Source organism: Gorilla gorilla, chromosome 16 (assembly GCF_029281585.2).
Source record: "Gorilla gorilla gorilla isolate KB3781 chromosome 16, NHGRI_mGorGor1-v2.1_pri, whole genome shotgun sequence".
NCBI lineage: Eukaryota > Metazoa > Chordata > Mammalia > Primates > Hominidae > Gorilla > Gorilla gorilla.
In genome coordinates, this window is record NC_073240.2 from 78,004,377 (window position 1) to 78,020,912 (window position 16,536).

At 42.2% G+C, this 16,536-nt stretch overlaps 1 protein-coding gene across 46 annotated transcripts in view; it reads right to left on the reverse strand.

Annotated features, from left to right (window-relative positions):
- Window positions 1-1,493: 1,493 nt before the first annotated feature.
- Window positions 1,494-16,536, reverse strand: part of PEAK1 (pseudopodium enriched atypical kinase 1) — a 310,954-nt gene continuing 295,911 nt past the window's right edge. For all 46 annotated transcript variants that reach the window (XM_019011089.4, XM_063699071.1, XM_063699070.1 and 43 more), the window contains one exon: window positions 1,494-8,680. In XM_019011089.4, coding sequence (XP_018866634.1) covers window positions 7,517-8,680 — 1,164 coding nt within the window. In that variant the 3' untranslated portion in view covers window positions 1,494-7,516. The remainder of the gene's footprint in view (window positions 8,681-16,536) is intronic.

Genomic DNA, 16,536 nt, shown 5'->3' on the forward strand with positions numbered 1-16,536 from the left:
GCCAACTTCTTTCAATCTATAACTAAGGTCTGAGTCTTGAAGACCTTCCTCTGGAGCCTCAGTAAGTTTACTTAATCTAAATGTGTCCAAGTGCTGGGGTGATTACCCTTAATCTTGTCTCCTGCTAAATCATGGAGGTATGGGGAGTTCCTTCAGACCCCCGATAAACTTGTTTAATCCTAAACAGGTCCTGTTAAGAATTCCTTCGCTATTTTGTCATGCTTCAAGGCCCAGGAAAGGTCTAGGCAAAACTCCCAGTGGAGCTTTGGTTACATTTCAGCCTTCGTATAAGGGCACTGGCCCCTTCAGCTTTTAATATTTAATTTAATCAGTCAGTACTGAAACAGTTGTTATGGAGTCCTGCATTAGTGAGACCTGGCCTGGCACACAGGGTGACCACTCAGGCCAGCAGAGCTTCACACAGCAGCCCGGTCCTGGCGTGCTCTGTTTCTGTGACCTCCCAACCCCAACTGCCTACTTTTTTCTTTACTTCCTTTCCCCCAGAAGCCAGTGTGTTGTGCTGACAACTAGAAGGGAAGTTTCCTAGGCTCTTCTCCAGCAAGCAGGCTACACAGCTGCAGCAGGCAGGGCCTGTGTCCCTGGGGATTGTCTAGTCAGGCTTGCTGTTGACCCTTCCTCCTGGGCCCAGGCAACACACAGAGAGCTTTTGGGTCCACACCAACATGGGTTCTGTTATGTTGCTCCTCAGCAACATAAACCTCAAGTCTGGCAGCCACTCTTCTGGGGTATGCCTTAAAAACAGCATCTGCAAATTCCAGAGTGCTTGCTAGTGGAGAAGAGCAGAGACACTGGGTTGGAGACAGTGTCCACTGTAAAGGGTTTGGTGCTCTAAAATCTGCTCTAAATTTAGAATCTACATGTTTGCCTTTTCATCTATTCTCCTCTCATAATGTGGCAGTTGTTGCTACCACTGCTGACTCTTCCTGCTTAAGCCAGGAGGCCTCCTCTGCGCTGCTGAAGTGTCCACACATTAGCTTGTCTGCCTTTGTGACGCCCCTGTGTATCACTGTGTCAAAGGCATGCGAATCTTGCAGATGATGCAGTACCAGGCCCTGCCCCCGCTCATATTACCTGAATAGCTGTGATTTCCACGGAGAGGGTCAGCCAGAGCCAGCTAACCAAGCCTCTCAACATGCAGTACAAACCCAGGAAGCCTGCAGGTGACTGCTCACCAGGGGGCAATCTCACACAGCAAACCTGCAGCCTTCTGAGGTCTGGGAAAAGCAGAATGCCTTTGCTTTCTCTTTGGGGCCTGATTTCCTCAGATTAGACAGGGAATAAAGAGAAATATAATCCATGTCAGCAGGGGATGAGGACCCAGAGTGCAGAAGGCACACAGGCTGAAAGCCATCATTTCCTGCGTTATGGACAGGGCACCTACCCTGGGGGGACAAGACATAACCATGTCTGCAACCAAACCCTCCCCAGCATGTCAGTGTGGAAGAGTCGTCAAAAGGACAAGCATTTGTCTGTTTTTTAGTGTGTATTAAAATGAATTTATTTACACAGTAACATGATGCCACGGAGTACACAGCAAAGTACCACAGCAAACCAAAGGGTGGCACCACTGCTGGCAGAGGGGACCTTTCAATGATAGATTTATACAACTTTACAATATGTAAGTAGAGGGGTGAAGCTCCGGAAAGAGCAAAAACAAGATTTTCAAATATAGAGTGTGGGCAGGGCCAGAGAGAATTAAAGAGAGATTGGAATGAGGACTGTCATGATTCAAATCACCAAGTAGAATGAAATCTTGCTTCTGTATTTGCCTCATGCCAAAATGCCCCTGCATATCCTCAACAGAAAATCCCAACCCAGTGTGTTCATACATCACACTCTTTAGTTCTAACTGGTAAAGGAAGGGATAACCAAGTAGTATTTGGAGCAAGTTCCTGAAACAGTGTGGTTTAACCTTTCAAAAATGAACCCTATGTCTGGTTCAACATTCAAGTTATCATTGAGTGCGGACACACACATACTATCCACACACTAACAGGCAAAGTGGGTTTTCTGTACTACAACAATATTCGTAGCAAAATATATGACTCTGTACTTCTGCTAGGTTAAAAAATGTCCAACCTCTTTTGATTCCCTGAAACTTTCTTGATTTAAAAAACCAAACCAAACCAAACCAAACCAAACCATGGGGGTGGATGGGACACGTCAAGATAAAAAGCTGGAATAAACCCAGAGACTTTCTGGAGCGGGAAACATGTAATGGGATGTTGGGAATGCAGGCCCTTGCAGCCCACCTAGGTGGGGAAAGCTTCTAGCAGTGGGTGATGCAAAAATCTATTCTAATTTTAAACAGTTGCAGGGAGGGGGTGTTTAACGGCTGTATAGCACCTTGTACATTCTGGGCACTTACAGATATTAAATGATGGTGATGATGAATGGTACACAACTCTGTAGGAAGGTTTATGAAAACAATTACAATTTGTTAAGAAATTTCCCAAGAGTTCTTTAAACAAACCTATTAAAACTACCATATCTCTTTAAAAAAATCTTCCGCTCTCAGTATTATATGATGTTCTCAAGCTGAGGTTTGGGCAATAGCCACAGTCATGTCAAGGGGACATGGAAGAGATCCTTCTCCTTAAATACTGACGAACTTTGTATCTGCCAGGGCTTTCTTCATCTTCATCATCATCATCATCTTCTAATATACAAAATGGACTTCTTTTTAAAAAGGTGCTTTTCTGAGGATGGATTTATCAGCTAAATGCCTTGACATGGAATGTATGTGAACTCCCCTCCCACAGCATCTGTCACAGCTCACCCTCATCATCTTAGAAGCATCAGGATAAAAAGGCTTGATTTCTTTGGTATAATCTCTCCCAGGATCTTGCACCGCAACTCTTCTGGCTTCCCTTATGGCACCGTTTTTGGTCCATGGAATCCCCACTTTTGGCACTGCTGTAAGCACGGACAGCTGGACTTCAGTGCGCACTTCAGCAAGAGTAGCACTTGGATTTGTCTCGGCACAGCACTTTGGGCCTTTGAGAATATGAGCTTCGATGACGTAAAGCTAATAACTTGGTTTTGTGGGCAGCCATCCTGTTCACTCATTAGGCTGGAGCAGAATTTTCAATCCTTATCAACTAGTGAGGAGAATGAAAAACATGCCAGGGTTGGCCCAGCAAGTCCAGTTTGTCTCACCCTTCTCCAAGAATGTTCATACTATATTTACACATCTAGAATCATTTGAAATATAGTGTAGTATCCTAAATCCATCTCTATTTCTGTGACTAGCCTGTACTTTTTCAGATCACTGCTGGTAAAATCTAGAAGAAATCCTAATTGCAGTCAAATCTAGCGAAAACCCTAATTCCAGCAAAACCAAATGTCAGGTTACTTCCCAGAACCAAAGTATTCATAACTCAAAATTGAGACGCTTAGTAGGACCCAAAGATCTTTCCTGGAAACTTTTTTTTGAGACGAAGTTGCTCAATCTCCCAGGCTGGAGTGCGATGGCGTGATCTTGGCTCACTGCAACCTTTGCCTCCTGGGTTCAAGCGATTCTCTTGCCTCAGCCTCCCGAGTAGCTGAGATTACAGGTGCCTGCCATCATGCCCGGCTAATTTTTGTATTTTTAGTAGAGATGGAGTTTCACCATGTTGGCCAGGCTGGTCTCAAACTCCTGACCTCAGGTGATCTGCCCACCTCACCCTCCTAAAGTGTTGGGATCACAGGCGTGAGCCACTGCGCCTGGCCTGGGAACTTTATACTACTAGAAACTTTTAAGATATAATTTTTCGTAGTTTTACTCCCAGAAATGTCATTAATATTTCTAGAGCTTTAGATCTCTTGGCTTAGACTTTCCCATGTTTACAAACTTATTCTGAGTTTGGAAGCAAAACTGACCCCCACTTAATCTGATAATGGGAGGCTACTCCAACTGTTAAAATCCTAACCAATATGTTTTACTTGTAGCTCCTCAACAGCAGCAGGGTAGGTAGGATGAGTGCTTGTGCCCTCACCTCAACCCATACCTCACCCAGTTCATCTTCTGAGGGCAAATCTTGAAACTCATTGCCATATTCCTGGCTTCCAGTTCTAGCTCAGCCTAGGGGTTGGTGATTCTTACATTGTTGTTCCACAGGCTACAGTGACTCTTTTTCTCATCCTGCTGTTATTCTTCATGAATTGGCTTCTAGGCAACCCAGTAGTGTACATATACCAAAAGGGCTCACCTCAGCCAGCACAGGAGGCTTCTTGAAGTTCTAGTCCTCTTTATGAAACATCCACTGAATTGCTTCCAAGACTAGGTTACCACTCTAACAAGGCACTCTGCTATACATTCAGTCTTGCTCTTGGCTACTTTAGCCACTGTTGTGTTTCTCTAGCACCCAAGTGTCACAGAGATTGTTCATGCTCATGTGGCTTAAGGAAAAGTTCCAATAGGAGCTTAATTGTTCAAACTCTCAATATAAATGGAAAACGCTACAGTATAGACTTCAATAGAAAACAATTTCCAATCAATATTGAAGGCAATAACTTCCTGTTACTTGAGAAAATGTAAAGTGCTATACTAGTCACAATTCAAACATATATATATATATGTGTGTGTGTGTGTGTGTGTGTGTGTGTGTATGTGTCTACAGAGGGTAGGATTTCTTTCCAGTTGATGAACAAATTCAAAGGTCCTACCACAATTAAAATGAAAAATATTTGTGATAATGTTAAACTGACTGAATTTCATTTTTTTTGGAAAAATATTCTGAAGACCAACTCATGTAGTACTTTTTGCCTAGAAATATAGTTTCTTTCTCTATTCTGCTCTAACCTGTAACACCCCCTTCCCTCTCTATCTCACATTCTTTGGCCATCACCCAGAGAAAAATTAATCCAGCCACCTGTCTCTGGGAAGCCTGAGGCTTTTCTCTGGCTAGTTTGCATTCATCTTTTGCCCTTAACAAATCTGAATATAAAAACAGTACTAAAAACATCTGATATGAAGAGGTGCTCGGTTTACCAGTGCTGTAAGATAATGGTAGTGGAGGTGTCCATGCTTATTATACCATAGAGTTAAAGTGAAGACTGGATCCAAATCATAACAGAAAAAGAGAAAGAAAAAAAAAGATAAGTAGAGACATAACAAATAGAGGGACCAGGAAACATTCGGCATTAAATATGTAACCTCATTAAATAGTCAACATTCAAATTTACATGGGCAAGGCACCACGAACATGACATTGAGAAGGTATATCTCAATATGCAAGACATTGCAAGATGGGAGATGGGGGAGGTTAAGGGAATGTGCTGGCTGACATGGTCAGTGGTCTGTGTGCTGCCCTTCAGTGCATAATCAGGCAAGGAGTTATGTGCACATATTCTATGCTAAGATGAACCAAAACCAACCTTCAAGGCAGGCGCGGCCATGCCCCAGGACACCAAGAGCAGACTGCTGGCCTGCAGCAGCATGCCCACTCCATGGCCATTCCTAGGAGCAGAGCCCTGCACTCTGGCTAGAGGAGGCAAGACTCTTTGTGGGCTAACCAGCCTTCTTTCCTGTGAGTCCTATATTGCTGGCCAGGGGATAAGGGACATTCTCCAAATAGAGCCTCACATATTACAATCACTTAAAAAAGTAATAAGAGCACAATAAAATACATTATTTTCCTTTCCTGATCCTCTTTGATATACATGAATCACATGAAAAGCTGTTAAAAATGTTAAAAGTTTAGAAATTTCCAAGGCCACTAATGTGCTATGTAAGTAATACTGCACAGTCAGTCTTGGCTTTAAGGAAACTCTGCACTGGTAGATGAGGGGCCTCAGGGCTCACTCACTCACTAGGCACAGAGAACATGTCTGTCAACCCTGCCACAGGTTGCTTCTCTAGAGGCCTGGCCTCTACTTCCAGCATGCGTGTGCACGCACACATGGGCACACAAGTGCACACACATATTGTTCGAGTGACTCTTGGGATTTCAAGGTCAAAGTAAACACATACTCACAGTTTTGAATAAAACAAGCACAGGTGAACATGTGTATACATACACACACATACATACACACACACACACACACACACACACAACCCCAGTGGAAGGAACGCTCATCTCTTAGCGCAAATATGTGCCAAGAGAAGAAGGGGGAAGGTTTCTGTAGACTCGCTTCAGGTGAAGTTGCAACATAAACACTGTAATATACAGCTAAAAAAAATACATACAAAAATTGCACATATATCCATAGAAGGGGAGCACAGGCTGCACACATGGTGAACAGCTCTCAATCACCCACCTCAGCAATCAGAATTCCTGTGAGCTGTCCTCCAGAGCCATTTTACAGAGAGTCAGAAGGAGCAATGAGCCACTTAAACACTGGGAGGCAGTCTCTCTAGAAGAGGTCAACATTCTGAGGAGGTCAGCAGTCTCATCAGTGGCCTTCTTCCTCTCCCCTGCCTACGGCCATCCCAACAGCCCACCTCACTGTGCCCTCTAAAGGAGATCTTAGAGCTCCACTGACAGCTATTTCATTCAGGGCAATTGTTTACAGCATTTGGTAAACTAGTTAACACTGGCTACTGATAGAAGGGAGCTGGCCAATTATTGCTCGGGGAAAACTGCAAATGCTGACAGTTCTGACAGTAATCAAAGGGTACTTTAAACTCTGTTTCCTGATGGCCCCTAGAGAATTGCACATGCAAGAAAATCATCTCCTCATGCCCTGCCAGCTATTTATAAGCTCTGAACTGCACTCCACCCTGCTGAGGCATTGGTGACACCACCTTGGGTCAGCTCTGTAATGGGCCACAAGTGGCTGATAAATCCAAACTTCACTGGCAAGTGGGGACAGAGTGGAGAATCAGGCAGTGGCAGCAGAGGGGAGACTATTAGGGCTGTCCTCCATGCAGTGCACACACTTACAGATAATGGCAATGAAAATGGGTCTATGACCCAAGGATGGGATCTTTTCTTTTCTTTCTACTGTCTCCTGGAACAAAAGATATAGTCCCTGGTAACCAAAACTGGGCTGATGCTAAGGATGGCAGTTCTGCCTAGTAAGTCAGTTGTTGACACCTTAAAGGAAGAGTCTGTTGTCAGAGTCTACTGGGTCATGGTAGAGACTGGTTAAGTCTGTCTACTGCTAGTGAGAATAAATACTTGGTGCTAAAAAGATAGGTGATATCCAGAATTATGGAGGAAATGGACACAGCTCACTGGCTGAGTTCATAGCAAAGAAGCTGTCCCTTCAAGAATATGGATTTTCATTTTTACCTGCATTTATGGGACTATTAGGATAGAAGGCGTTTCAAGGGAAGGCAACCGCAAGTTTGTGCAGCTGAATTTCTGTAAAGTTAAGACAGACTCAGCTTCTCATTCAATCTGGGGCAGTGGATAACCTTTCTGAATGGACCCACTTGTTCATGGACAGGGATAGAGGTTTGTCTTTCTTCTTTCCTTGAATCTGGAGTGAGCACTAGGGAGGGGAAGTGCATGGGTGACATGAAGAAGGTGAAGATGTAGTAAAAGCATCATCCAGGTACACATTAACGGTGCTGCAGAATTTTCACAATACAACTGAGGGAGTCTGTAGTGGCAAAAGCCAAATACTGAGCACAAAGCCAGTCCTCAAGGCTGATTCCACCTTCCCTGTCCAGGGACTTCTCAGCAAACTTGATCATGAGCAGTGTTCGCTTGATGTCTAGCCAGTTTTGGAGCAGGGTGTTCCTCTGTACTAGGCTAGGGCAGGCGGTGAAAGTCTGGAAGAGATCTTCGCGGGGGCCCCAGAGCAGACACTGGAGGATGCCTTTGGCATCTGAAATGAGGATCCGCTCAGAAGGGTTGGGATTCAGGAGGCAGCTGGCCAGCTGCTGCAGACCCCGGGAGTAGGGGGAGCGGAATGGGATGCGAGGCAGGTCTGCTCGTGTGTATTCCCTCTCCTTCAGCTCTGGGTTCTCATCAAAGGGGTTGGGTAGGTGCAGCATCTCATAGATGAGGATGCCTGTCTGGAACTCATCACACTTTTTATACTGGGTAGCTGTTATGATTTCTGGGGCAAGGCGAGACTGGTCCCGGAGGATCTCGGGGTCCACCAGATGGCTCTTCTGCTTGGCCTGAGAGAAGTTGCTCACTATAAGCCTAGTGGGATAAGATGAGGTGGGGCTGGGCTCTGCAGGCCCAAAGCCTTGGGCAGTCCCCCCAGGCTGGTAGTGGACAAGTAGCAGGTTCTCTAGGCGTAGATCGCAGTGAGTGACATGGTAGGGTTTGAGGTGCTCAAGACCAGAGCATAGCTGTAAGAGCAGCAGACACACCTGCCTCTCATACAAATCAGGGCTTTTCCCATGCTGGGCCAGAGAGTCTCGCACAAAATCAGCCACAGTAAGACATGGAACCTCTCTGGTGATGACCACAACATGGCTCCTCTGTTTCTTGCTCATGACTCCCTGATTCTCTTTCTGGGATGATGCTGCTTCAGAACAGGGCTTTGGGTTTTTCCCATCCGTTTCTCCTTTGGCGTCTTCTTCAGTCTCTTCCATGTCATCCTCATCCTTTTCAGGGTCATCTGGATCCTCCCAGGGAAGCAGACGGTTAGGGACTTCAGCAAGGAAATGACCACAGTCCTGCTGAATGTTAAAATGGACAGCCAGACTCTGCCGGACAGCCAAGCTGTGATAATACTGCTGAGATTCTTTAGCTTTGCTCTTACAGATCTGAAAGATAATAAAACAATTCAAAACTCACACTCTCATAACCAGGTTTACGATGTATCAGGGAAGATTAACTGGAAGGTGACTGGTTAGGGACAAACGATCATATAGTAAAGTTGTTAGCAAGGCTTGCCCCATGTTAAGTGACAATAATAATGGTGGTAACCATTTCTCATGGTTGTCTACATGCCAGGCTGTGGTGAGCACTTTATGTGTATCATTTTTAGTCCTCACATTAACCTTTCAAAGTAGATTGAGGATCTAAGAATTTAAAAAAGAAAAAAAGCCCAGGGTTATGTGTGCAAACCTAAGTTTGTTTAATGCCAAAGCCTGCTCTTTCCACTATAACCTTGCACCTCATCAGAACAACAACAATGAAATAATTTTTCACTTACTTCTGCAGAGGTTTGTAGCCCAGAATGATACAGCAGGCCAATGGACTCATAATGGAGACCAAAATACCTTATTTCATCACCCATCGCCCTTTGTGTCAACATCTCACAGCTTAGGAGAGTGATATAACATTGGCCAGGTAAACTGTGGGTTTTCCTAACTTTTCAATGAATGTCATTGTGATGGTCACAACACTGGCACTCATGGTTCACTGGTAGGGTTGAGAGAGTCACTGGTCTGACCTAGTCAGAACAAAGCCAACATTTCAATGGTGGTTTTCTGAGTTTTATGCTTTCTCTTAACAGGCCTCATTTAATACCCACTATTGAGGCAATAAAACCTTTCATAAAGAACTTTACTAAGTGGTATGGATCAAGGAAGAATTTTTTGATCAAAAAAAGTTAGCCAAGAGTTCTACATACTGTGACGATTGTATTTCTACTCTTAAGGGGTTATCAAAGCAAAAAGTAAGTAAAACCACCCCCAAATGGGTTATTCTCATGCTATAGAGAGGCTGACCGTGGAAGACTGAGTCTCTAATAATAGTTCATGGATCATAATAGTCTGGTCTGGAGTCTGCTCCACAGCCCTGTTAACTGAGGGTCATTCTCTGCTCTCCCTCCTCAGCAGGGGCACACTGCCACATGTTACAAATATCAAAGGCTCCCAGGAACATGCACTCTCTGTAGTGTTTACACTGCGTGTTTATTACAATAATACAGAAAAGCAAAACTTAAAAAAGCAATTTCTGGTCATTTTTATTTAAAAAGAAAAATGTATACATTCTTAGGAAGATTCAGATAGGACCCAGTTCTGAGAAGCAGCACATTCTGATTTCCATTCAAATAGATTAAATAAAAAAAAAAAAAAAGATCAAAGGCAAGGGAGTCTCAGCAGAGAAAAGCATCTCTCTCTCTCTTTCTCTTATTCTCTAGTTTATCATATTTATTACAGTTAAAGAAGCCTGATATCAGTGATCAGTGCCATGGAAATCTATCTATCTATCTATCTATCTATCTATCTATCTATCTATCTATCTATCTATCTATCTATATCTGAGCACAAGTTCCTTCAAGTCTTCTACTACCTATCTAATTCAGTTTGAGGATATACTAAGTATTTATTTTTTAAGCAAACTTCTGGTCTTGAACAGACATCCCCAGCCTGAGTTCAAGTTCAAACACATATCTTTCAGAAAATATTATCTCTGGAAAGCTCTCAAAGTCTTAGTATATGCAGTATAATATATAATCCTATATGCTCATCAATCATAACATTTGTTATTTTTGTAACTGCACTGTTGGCAATATTTCACATTTAAGTGTTACCAGGTATTTAAAAATTCTATACTAGTCATTGTTTAGTTGTATAGGATCCAGCACATGGCACCATTATCCCCACTGCCAGTTAAATTTGCTCAATATTATACTGTCTTCTGGAATGAAAGCTCAAGGGTCTCAACTCTTCATACCACTAAATTTGGCTGAATCAGATTGGATGGTTAAACTCTAGCTGTTACATTATAAAAAAGGACACTCTCCAAGGGCTTGGGAGGCCTGGGATTTAGCTTTGCTACTAGCTGTATAACCTTGGGCATTTCACTAATTTCTCTGGGTCTCAGTCTCCCTATTAAAGGAGACAATATGAAGAACACTGAAATCTACTTCACAGGGCAGTTGTGAGGATTAATTGGGATCAAGTATATGGCGTACATCTGTAAACTACAAAGTTGTACAAATGCAACACTGATAATGACTAAAGCAGTTAACAACTTGCAAATGTCAAACTAATGCAATCTTAGAGAATCCTAATTTTTTGAAACAATGAGCAAAACAGAAAAATAGATCTTTATTTTGAGTCCTGACAGCCACCTGCCACAGCAGTGAGGCTCTCTGACCACAAATTTGATAGAGGACAGACAAAAAGAAACTGCTAACATTCAATACCTCCAAGCCAGGGTCAGCCCTGACAAACAAGTTAACACCAGCAGTATGTTAGAATCCAAGACAGGGCAACCTAAAGCTATGAGAGAGAATTGTTTGGCCAAGTCTAGTTTTTAACTATGTCAAGTCAGGCTGAAAAAAAAATTGTGACCTTGTAGTTTAATATTAGAAGCAGAGAAGGTATTCTAATTGTGACTCATATTTTAATTGTGATATTCTAATTATACCTAGACATTCACACAGACACACACATTTTTATAAGGTCCTCCAGAGCTTTGTGAGTAGACAAGAGTGTGGATACTACAATAAGAATTTATGTTTAGCTTCACAGATCTACTTGAGATAAAGGATCAAAGTGATTTATGAAGAAGAAATGATAAATTGTTTCACGATTTTGGATGCTCTAAAGGAAAATGGTCTCCCTAGATAGCTAACCTGAGTGGGCAGCACTTCCTTATCTCTTCATTTTATAATACATAGACAGGTTGAAGAATAATGAGTCACTCTAGCTTTAAGAGCAAAGGCAAAAGGGAGAAGACTAGAGTGTAAAAGAGGAGGGAAAAAGAGTGATTTTACTTGGTTCATAACCCTGAAAACAGTTACAACCCAAACACAGACCAATGGAGATTTCCATAATAGGATTTTGCTTGATGGGTATCTCATAAATCTTTATTATGGAGCCTGCAATGATGTTAATTTAGGTAGGAGTATTATATTATTCTAGGTACCACATTGTAGCCATTTTTCAAATATTAATAACTCCTTTAGTTAAAAAAAAAAACCTCAAAATGACCTGACTTCAGATAACAAATTTCTAGTTCAAAAGTTATTTCAGAAAACAAACCAATTTTTCAGAACAAATGGATAGGGTTCTTCCTGTCAAATTTTTTCCTTCTGCCCTTACCCAGTATTTTCTCTACCAGGGATTAAAGTAACTTCTTCTTGGCTCTCATTATCTTTCTTGAAAAGAATTCACATTCCTTCTTTATGAAGAGTAGCTGGCATCTCAAGAGTTAGCAGGAGGAATCTCAAGAAAGATTCTACTTGTTCATGCCAGCTACTCTTTAATCTATAAATGATTACTTCAGGACTCCTCCTAGGACCCCCAAAATTTAAAAATAGGAATAAAAATAAACTAGAACTGGAATGGTCCCACATCTTCATTAAACATTCCCTTTTCTAATAGGGGAAAAATCACCTCATATTTGCCTTGGCTATGTTTGGGAAAATCTACTTAAAATGCTGTGAATTGGGCAGATTCTGTGCTGTCTATATTTTCTGAAAGGCAAGAAAAAATGCTATGAGAGCCTGAGCCACAGTGACACTAGAGGGAGCTGCAATATCAATATCCAGGAGTCATTTACTTATAAACTGTGCAGCAGGAGAACAAAACCAGGCTGCTGAAGGTTGAATCTTCTTGTAAAATACACCATAGGGCCTCTTTCTGGATAAGTTTTTGCTTCTATGATGCTGGCAATACCAAATGCATGCCAAGGGAACTCCTCGTGTGAAGAGCATAGACAGGAAGAGAAGCCCATCCTGGGCACAGTGACCCTCGCCCACTTGCCAGCTCACAGGAAATGCCCGCTTGAGCTATTCTCCAAAGGAGTCAGAGGAACATCAAAAGGGACAGCCAGTCAGCTGGTATATACATATGCACCAACATGAATAACCTACAGTTGCAAAAACAGAGGCTTGAAGGGAAACTGGGTGCTTGTCTGGGTTAATAAAGATCAGTGAGGACAGAGAAGGGAAAAATATTAATTCATTATCAATTGATCATTCAAACAAGTATCTCATGGCTCCTGAGCACTTCCCATCTGTAAGACACAGCATCCTGAAGCATTCTGACCAGATTCCTAAATACAGGGGGTGGGGACCCTTTAACCACTGATAAATCATCTGTTGGAAAACTGGGGGAGAGGGGAAACAACATATTGTCTTCCAGAATCATAGCCAAATTACCCTCTCCTGAGACCTTCTCAGACTCGGGTCAAAGAACCCAACATTTACAATTTTAGCAGGGAAACAGAGCTTGAAAATGGTTCGTCATGCACAACCTGAAAAGTTTAATTCCAAACATACATTTCAGTTCAGGGGCTCATTTTCCATGTTGCTCATGACAACTGCCCTGCATACCTTTGAGGCAAATTTGTCATTAAAAAGCATTTATGTTTGTAGTAACTTCAACCTAGACAGCTAACTTCTAAAAAGTAGACCATCAGGGGCTTTGACTGTAAAGTCCCATTAAAAATAGCTGGGGAGAAGATAGTGCTGTCTAACACTACTGAACCTTTCAGAATGATCACAAAGCCTGGGACCTGTGAGAGGACATACCTCTTGATGCTCTCTCAACAACAGATACTCTGTTTAAGGCAACTAAGTCAGAGGGATAGGGGGAAAGGTGGACCTGTGCAAAACTGGATGATATGACTATGGAATTAATCTGTCGTTGAATGGCATGGTGTTACCCATTCTTCTTCATTGACCCTTTTTCCCAAAGGTTCCGTGAAGTGCTGGTGTTTGGAGTGCCTGCTCTCCATCCTAGTTTTTCATTGACAAACTCTCTTCAGCAAGCTTGCTCATAGCTTCAACCATGTCATATACACTACTGACTTCCGTGTCTACATTTGTAACGCACCCTTGTCTTTGGGCTTTAGGCTCATCTATACAATGACCTACTTGATTTCTTCCCATATATGTCCTAACCCATAGATTACTTAAACTCAACATAACCAAACCTGAACTCTTCGTCCCACCAAACTCACTGCTTTCCCAGTACTCCCTCTCTTGATGAATGGCTTTGTTACCTGGATGAGAAACCAAATTCACTTTGGATTTCTCCTGCATCTTCACTCCCTATGGCTAATTAATTATCAACTCTCATTGACTTTTCTTCTAAATAACTTTCAAATTATCCTCTTTTCTCCATCTCTATTGCTACCTTCATCACTTGCCTGGACAACCACAAAAGCTTTCCAACTGGTCTGCCTGCCTCTAATGTGATCCCCTCAAATACATCTTCCACATACACGGCTACAGAGCCATTAAAAAACAACAGCTGGTATTTCCTCCTTATTTAAATTTCCTAGCGGCTCCGCTTTATCCTCATAGGAGAAAGTCCTGGCCTTGCCTCCCTTTCCAGTCCTACTTCCCACCTGTGTTCCATTTGCTCTTACTATATTGAGCTATCTGCAGCCGGCCACCCACTCTACCCTCCAGGTGTTCTCTCAGTTTGGGGCTCCTTGTCACCCCTCATCTGCCTGAGGGATTCCTACTTTTTAAAGCCCTTCTCAGGCATTACTTTTATCAGAGAGAGGAAGTGCTAAATACCCTAAACCCCCTTTCTGTGTTACTTCCATATCTTGTACATATCTCTATTATTGCAGTTATCACATTTTTTATCTTTAAAAAGTTTTTGTTTTTTATAATTTTTTTCAATTTTATTTTAGATTCAGGGGGTACATGTGCAGGTTTGTTACCTGGGTATATCTCATGATGCTGAGGTTTGAGGTACAACTGATCCCATCACCCAGGTACTGAACACAGTACCCAACAGTTTTTCAACCCTTGTCCCCTTTCCTCCCTCCTCCGACATTTTTTTGTCTATCTTACAAGCAGATACTTGTATCTTTAGGGCCTAGCACAGAGCAAGGCACATAGTACTTGCTCCATATGTCTGTAAAAGATTCTGAGAAAAGGCAGCATCTGATCCAGTGCTGCCATAGGGCTTATTTACTCGGAACAGGTAGAATATATGAACAGCTTTTATGAAACAGATAAAAGTTGGCAAGGTGATGGGGTGGGGGCAACGGCAGATAAATCTGAATAATAAACACTCATGAATGACCTGACTACACAAATGAATGAAATCTGATCAGTGAGGGCTGTCTGTTGAGTCCAGGCTGCCCTGGGGGTTTGCTGATTTTGTACTGCACAAAACTATACAAAACAACATGGCTCTCTGTCATTCGATTCAATTTTCTCTCCTTTGCCCCAAAGAAAGCAGTAATTACAAAATATAAGACTCTTCAAAAATATTCTACATTAGCTCTGATTTTTCCATTATGGGCCCAGTATGCCTTCAGCCTACTTCCAGTTTCTCAGCAGGGAATCTCATTTCCATCTCACTCTATGCATTCTATAGTGCCTCAGTGAAACTTAAGTGAGATGGATGCTATAGGGAATGAATTGTGGAGGAACAAAAATGAGAAACATTAACAATCACACACATTACATCATCTGTGCCATTTTGTCATATCACACAAAAGTACAACTGCAAATGGGAGTGAGCGTAGAATGAAACCCTGCAACTTCTAAATTGATATCCAGTATTTGGTATAATCCCACTCTAAGAATACAGGCTGATCAGTGATTGACCTCAATTCCTTGATCTGCCTAGGAGGAGTATTGCTATACTTGCTGCTACAGAGCTAAGACCCACGCACACTCAATGCTGTTACAACTATATTCAAAATAGATTAAGTGTTTAATATATAAAATGCTGTGTGGGCCCAAAGTACTCAGGACTCCATGTTGTAGGAATCTGCTATGAGAACTGCTGGGTAGGCCAGGTAATTTACAGCTTGAATTGCTGCAAAAATGTTCACATGCCCAAGAAAGTGATTTTGGATCCTAGAAGAGAAATTCAAGAAGGTAACTGTGTAAGATTTCACCATTTTATTTGTGACTTGTACTCACCAAAGCTTTTCACTCTCCCACTCAGCATGTGTATCCAATGAAAATAACTTGTGTTCCTTAGCCAGTAATTTAGGCTGACAGAATGATGCCCAGGATGTTCACACTAGAGAAACTGAGGCACAGAGTAGTCCAATAACCAGCTCAGGGCCCACATTAGGAATTCAATTAACTTGAATTCCAACTTGTGATTCTCAACTATATCCTCTCACCTCATTAATTAAAGCCATGCTCCCTTTTCCCACCAGACTACTCATTTTGATTCCAGGTTTACACAAACATCCAAAGCCTCTCCTTCCTAAATCAATTCCCAGTTGAGACTCAGGTGCTTCTGTATGCACTGAGCCTGAAACAAAATGGACACCAAACTAGGATGGCCATGAGTATGTGTAGTTGGCTGCTGATCAATCACTTTCTGTAAAGTTTCACTGTTAAAAATATTTATTTTGAATTATGAAAGTGGAAGTGGTTTCCCCTCTAGTTTTTCCCTCACCACTAAGCCAGTAATTAATTGCCTGTATATATAGTCTGAACTAGTTGTAAATTCCTACCAATCATAGTTGTTCCTGTAATGCTTTTTCATTTAGTATCCTGTTTTGTCAGCATCCACCCAAATGAGATAAACGGAGACTCTGGAGTCAAAAATGCAGTAAAAGATGTTGGTCTCCACAGTTCACCTCTACATTATTACAAGCTTTTAACAAGATTCTGGCACAGCCGGAAGAAAGGAAGCAGCCCCACTTTTGTAACAGGGAAGTGTACATCTTTACTGAGTTTTGTGTGCTCTATCCTTGAGAACAAAGACTGGGACTACTTTAAAGATAC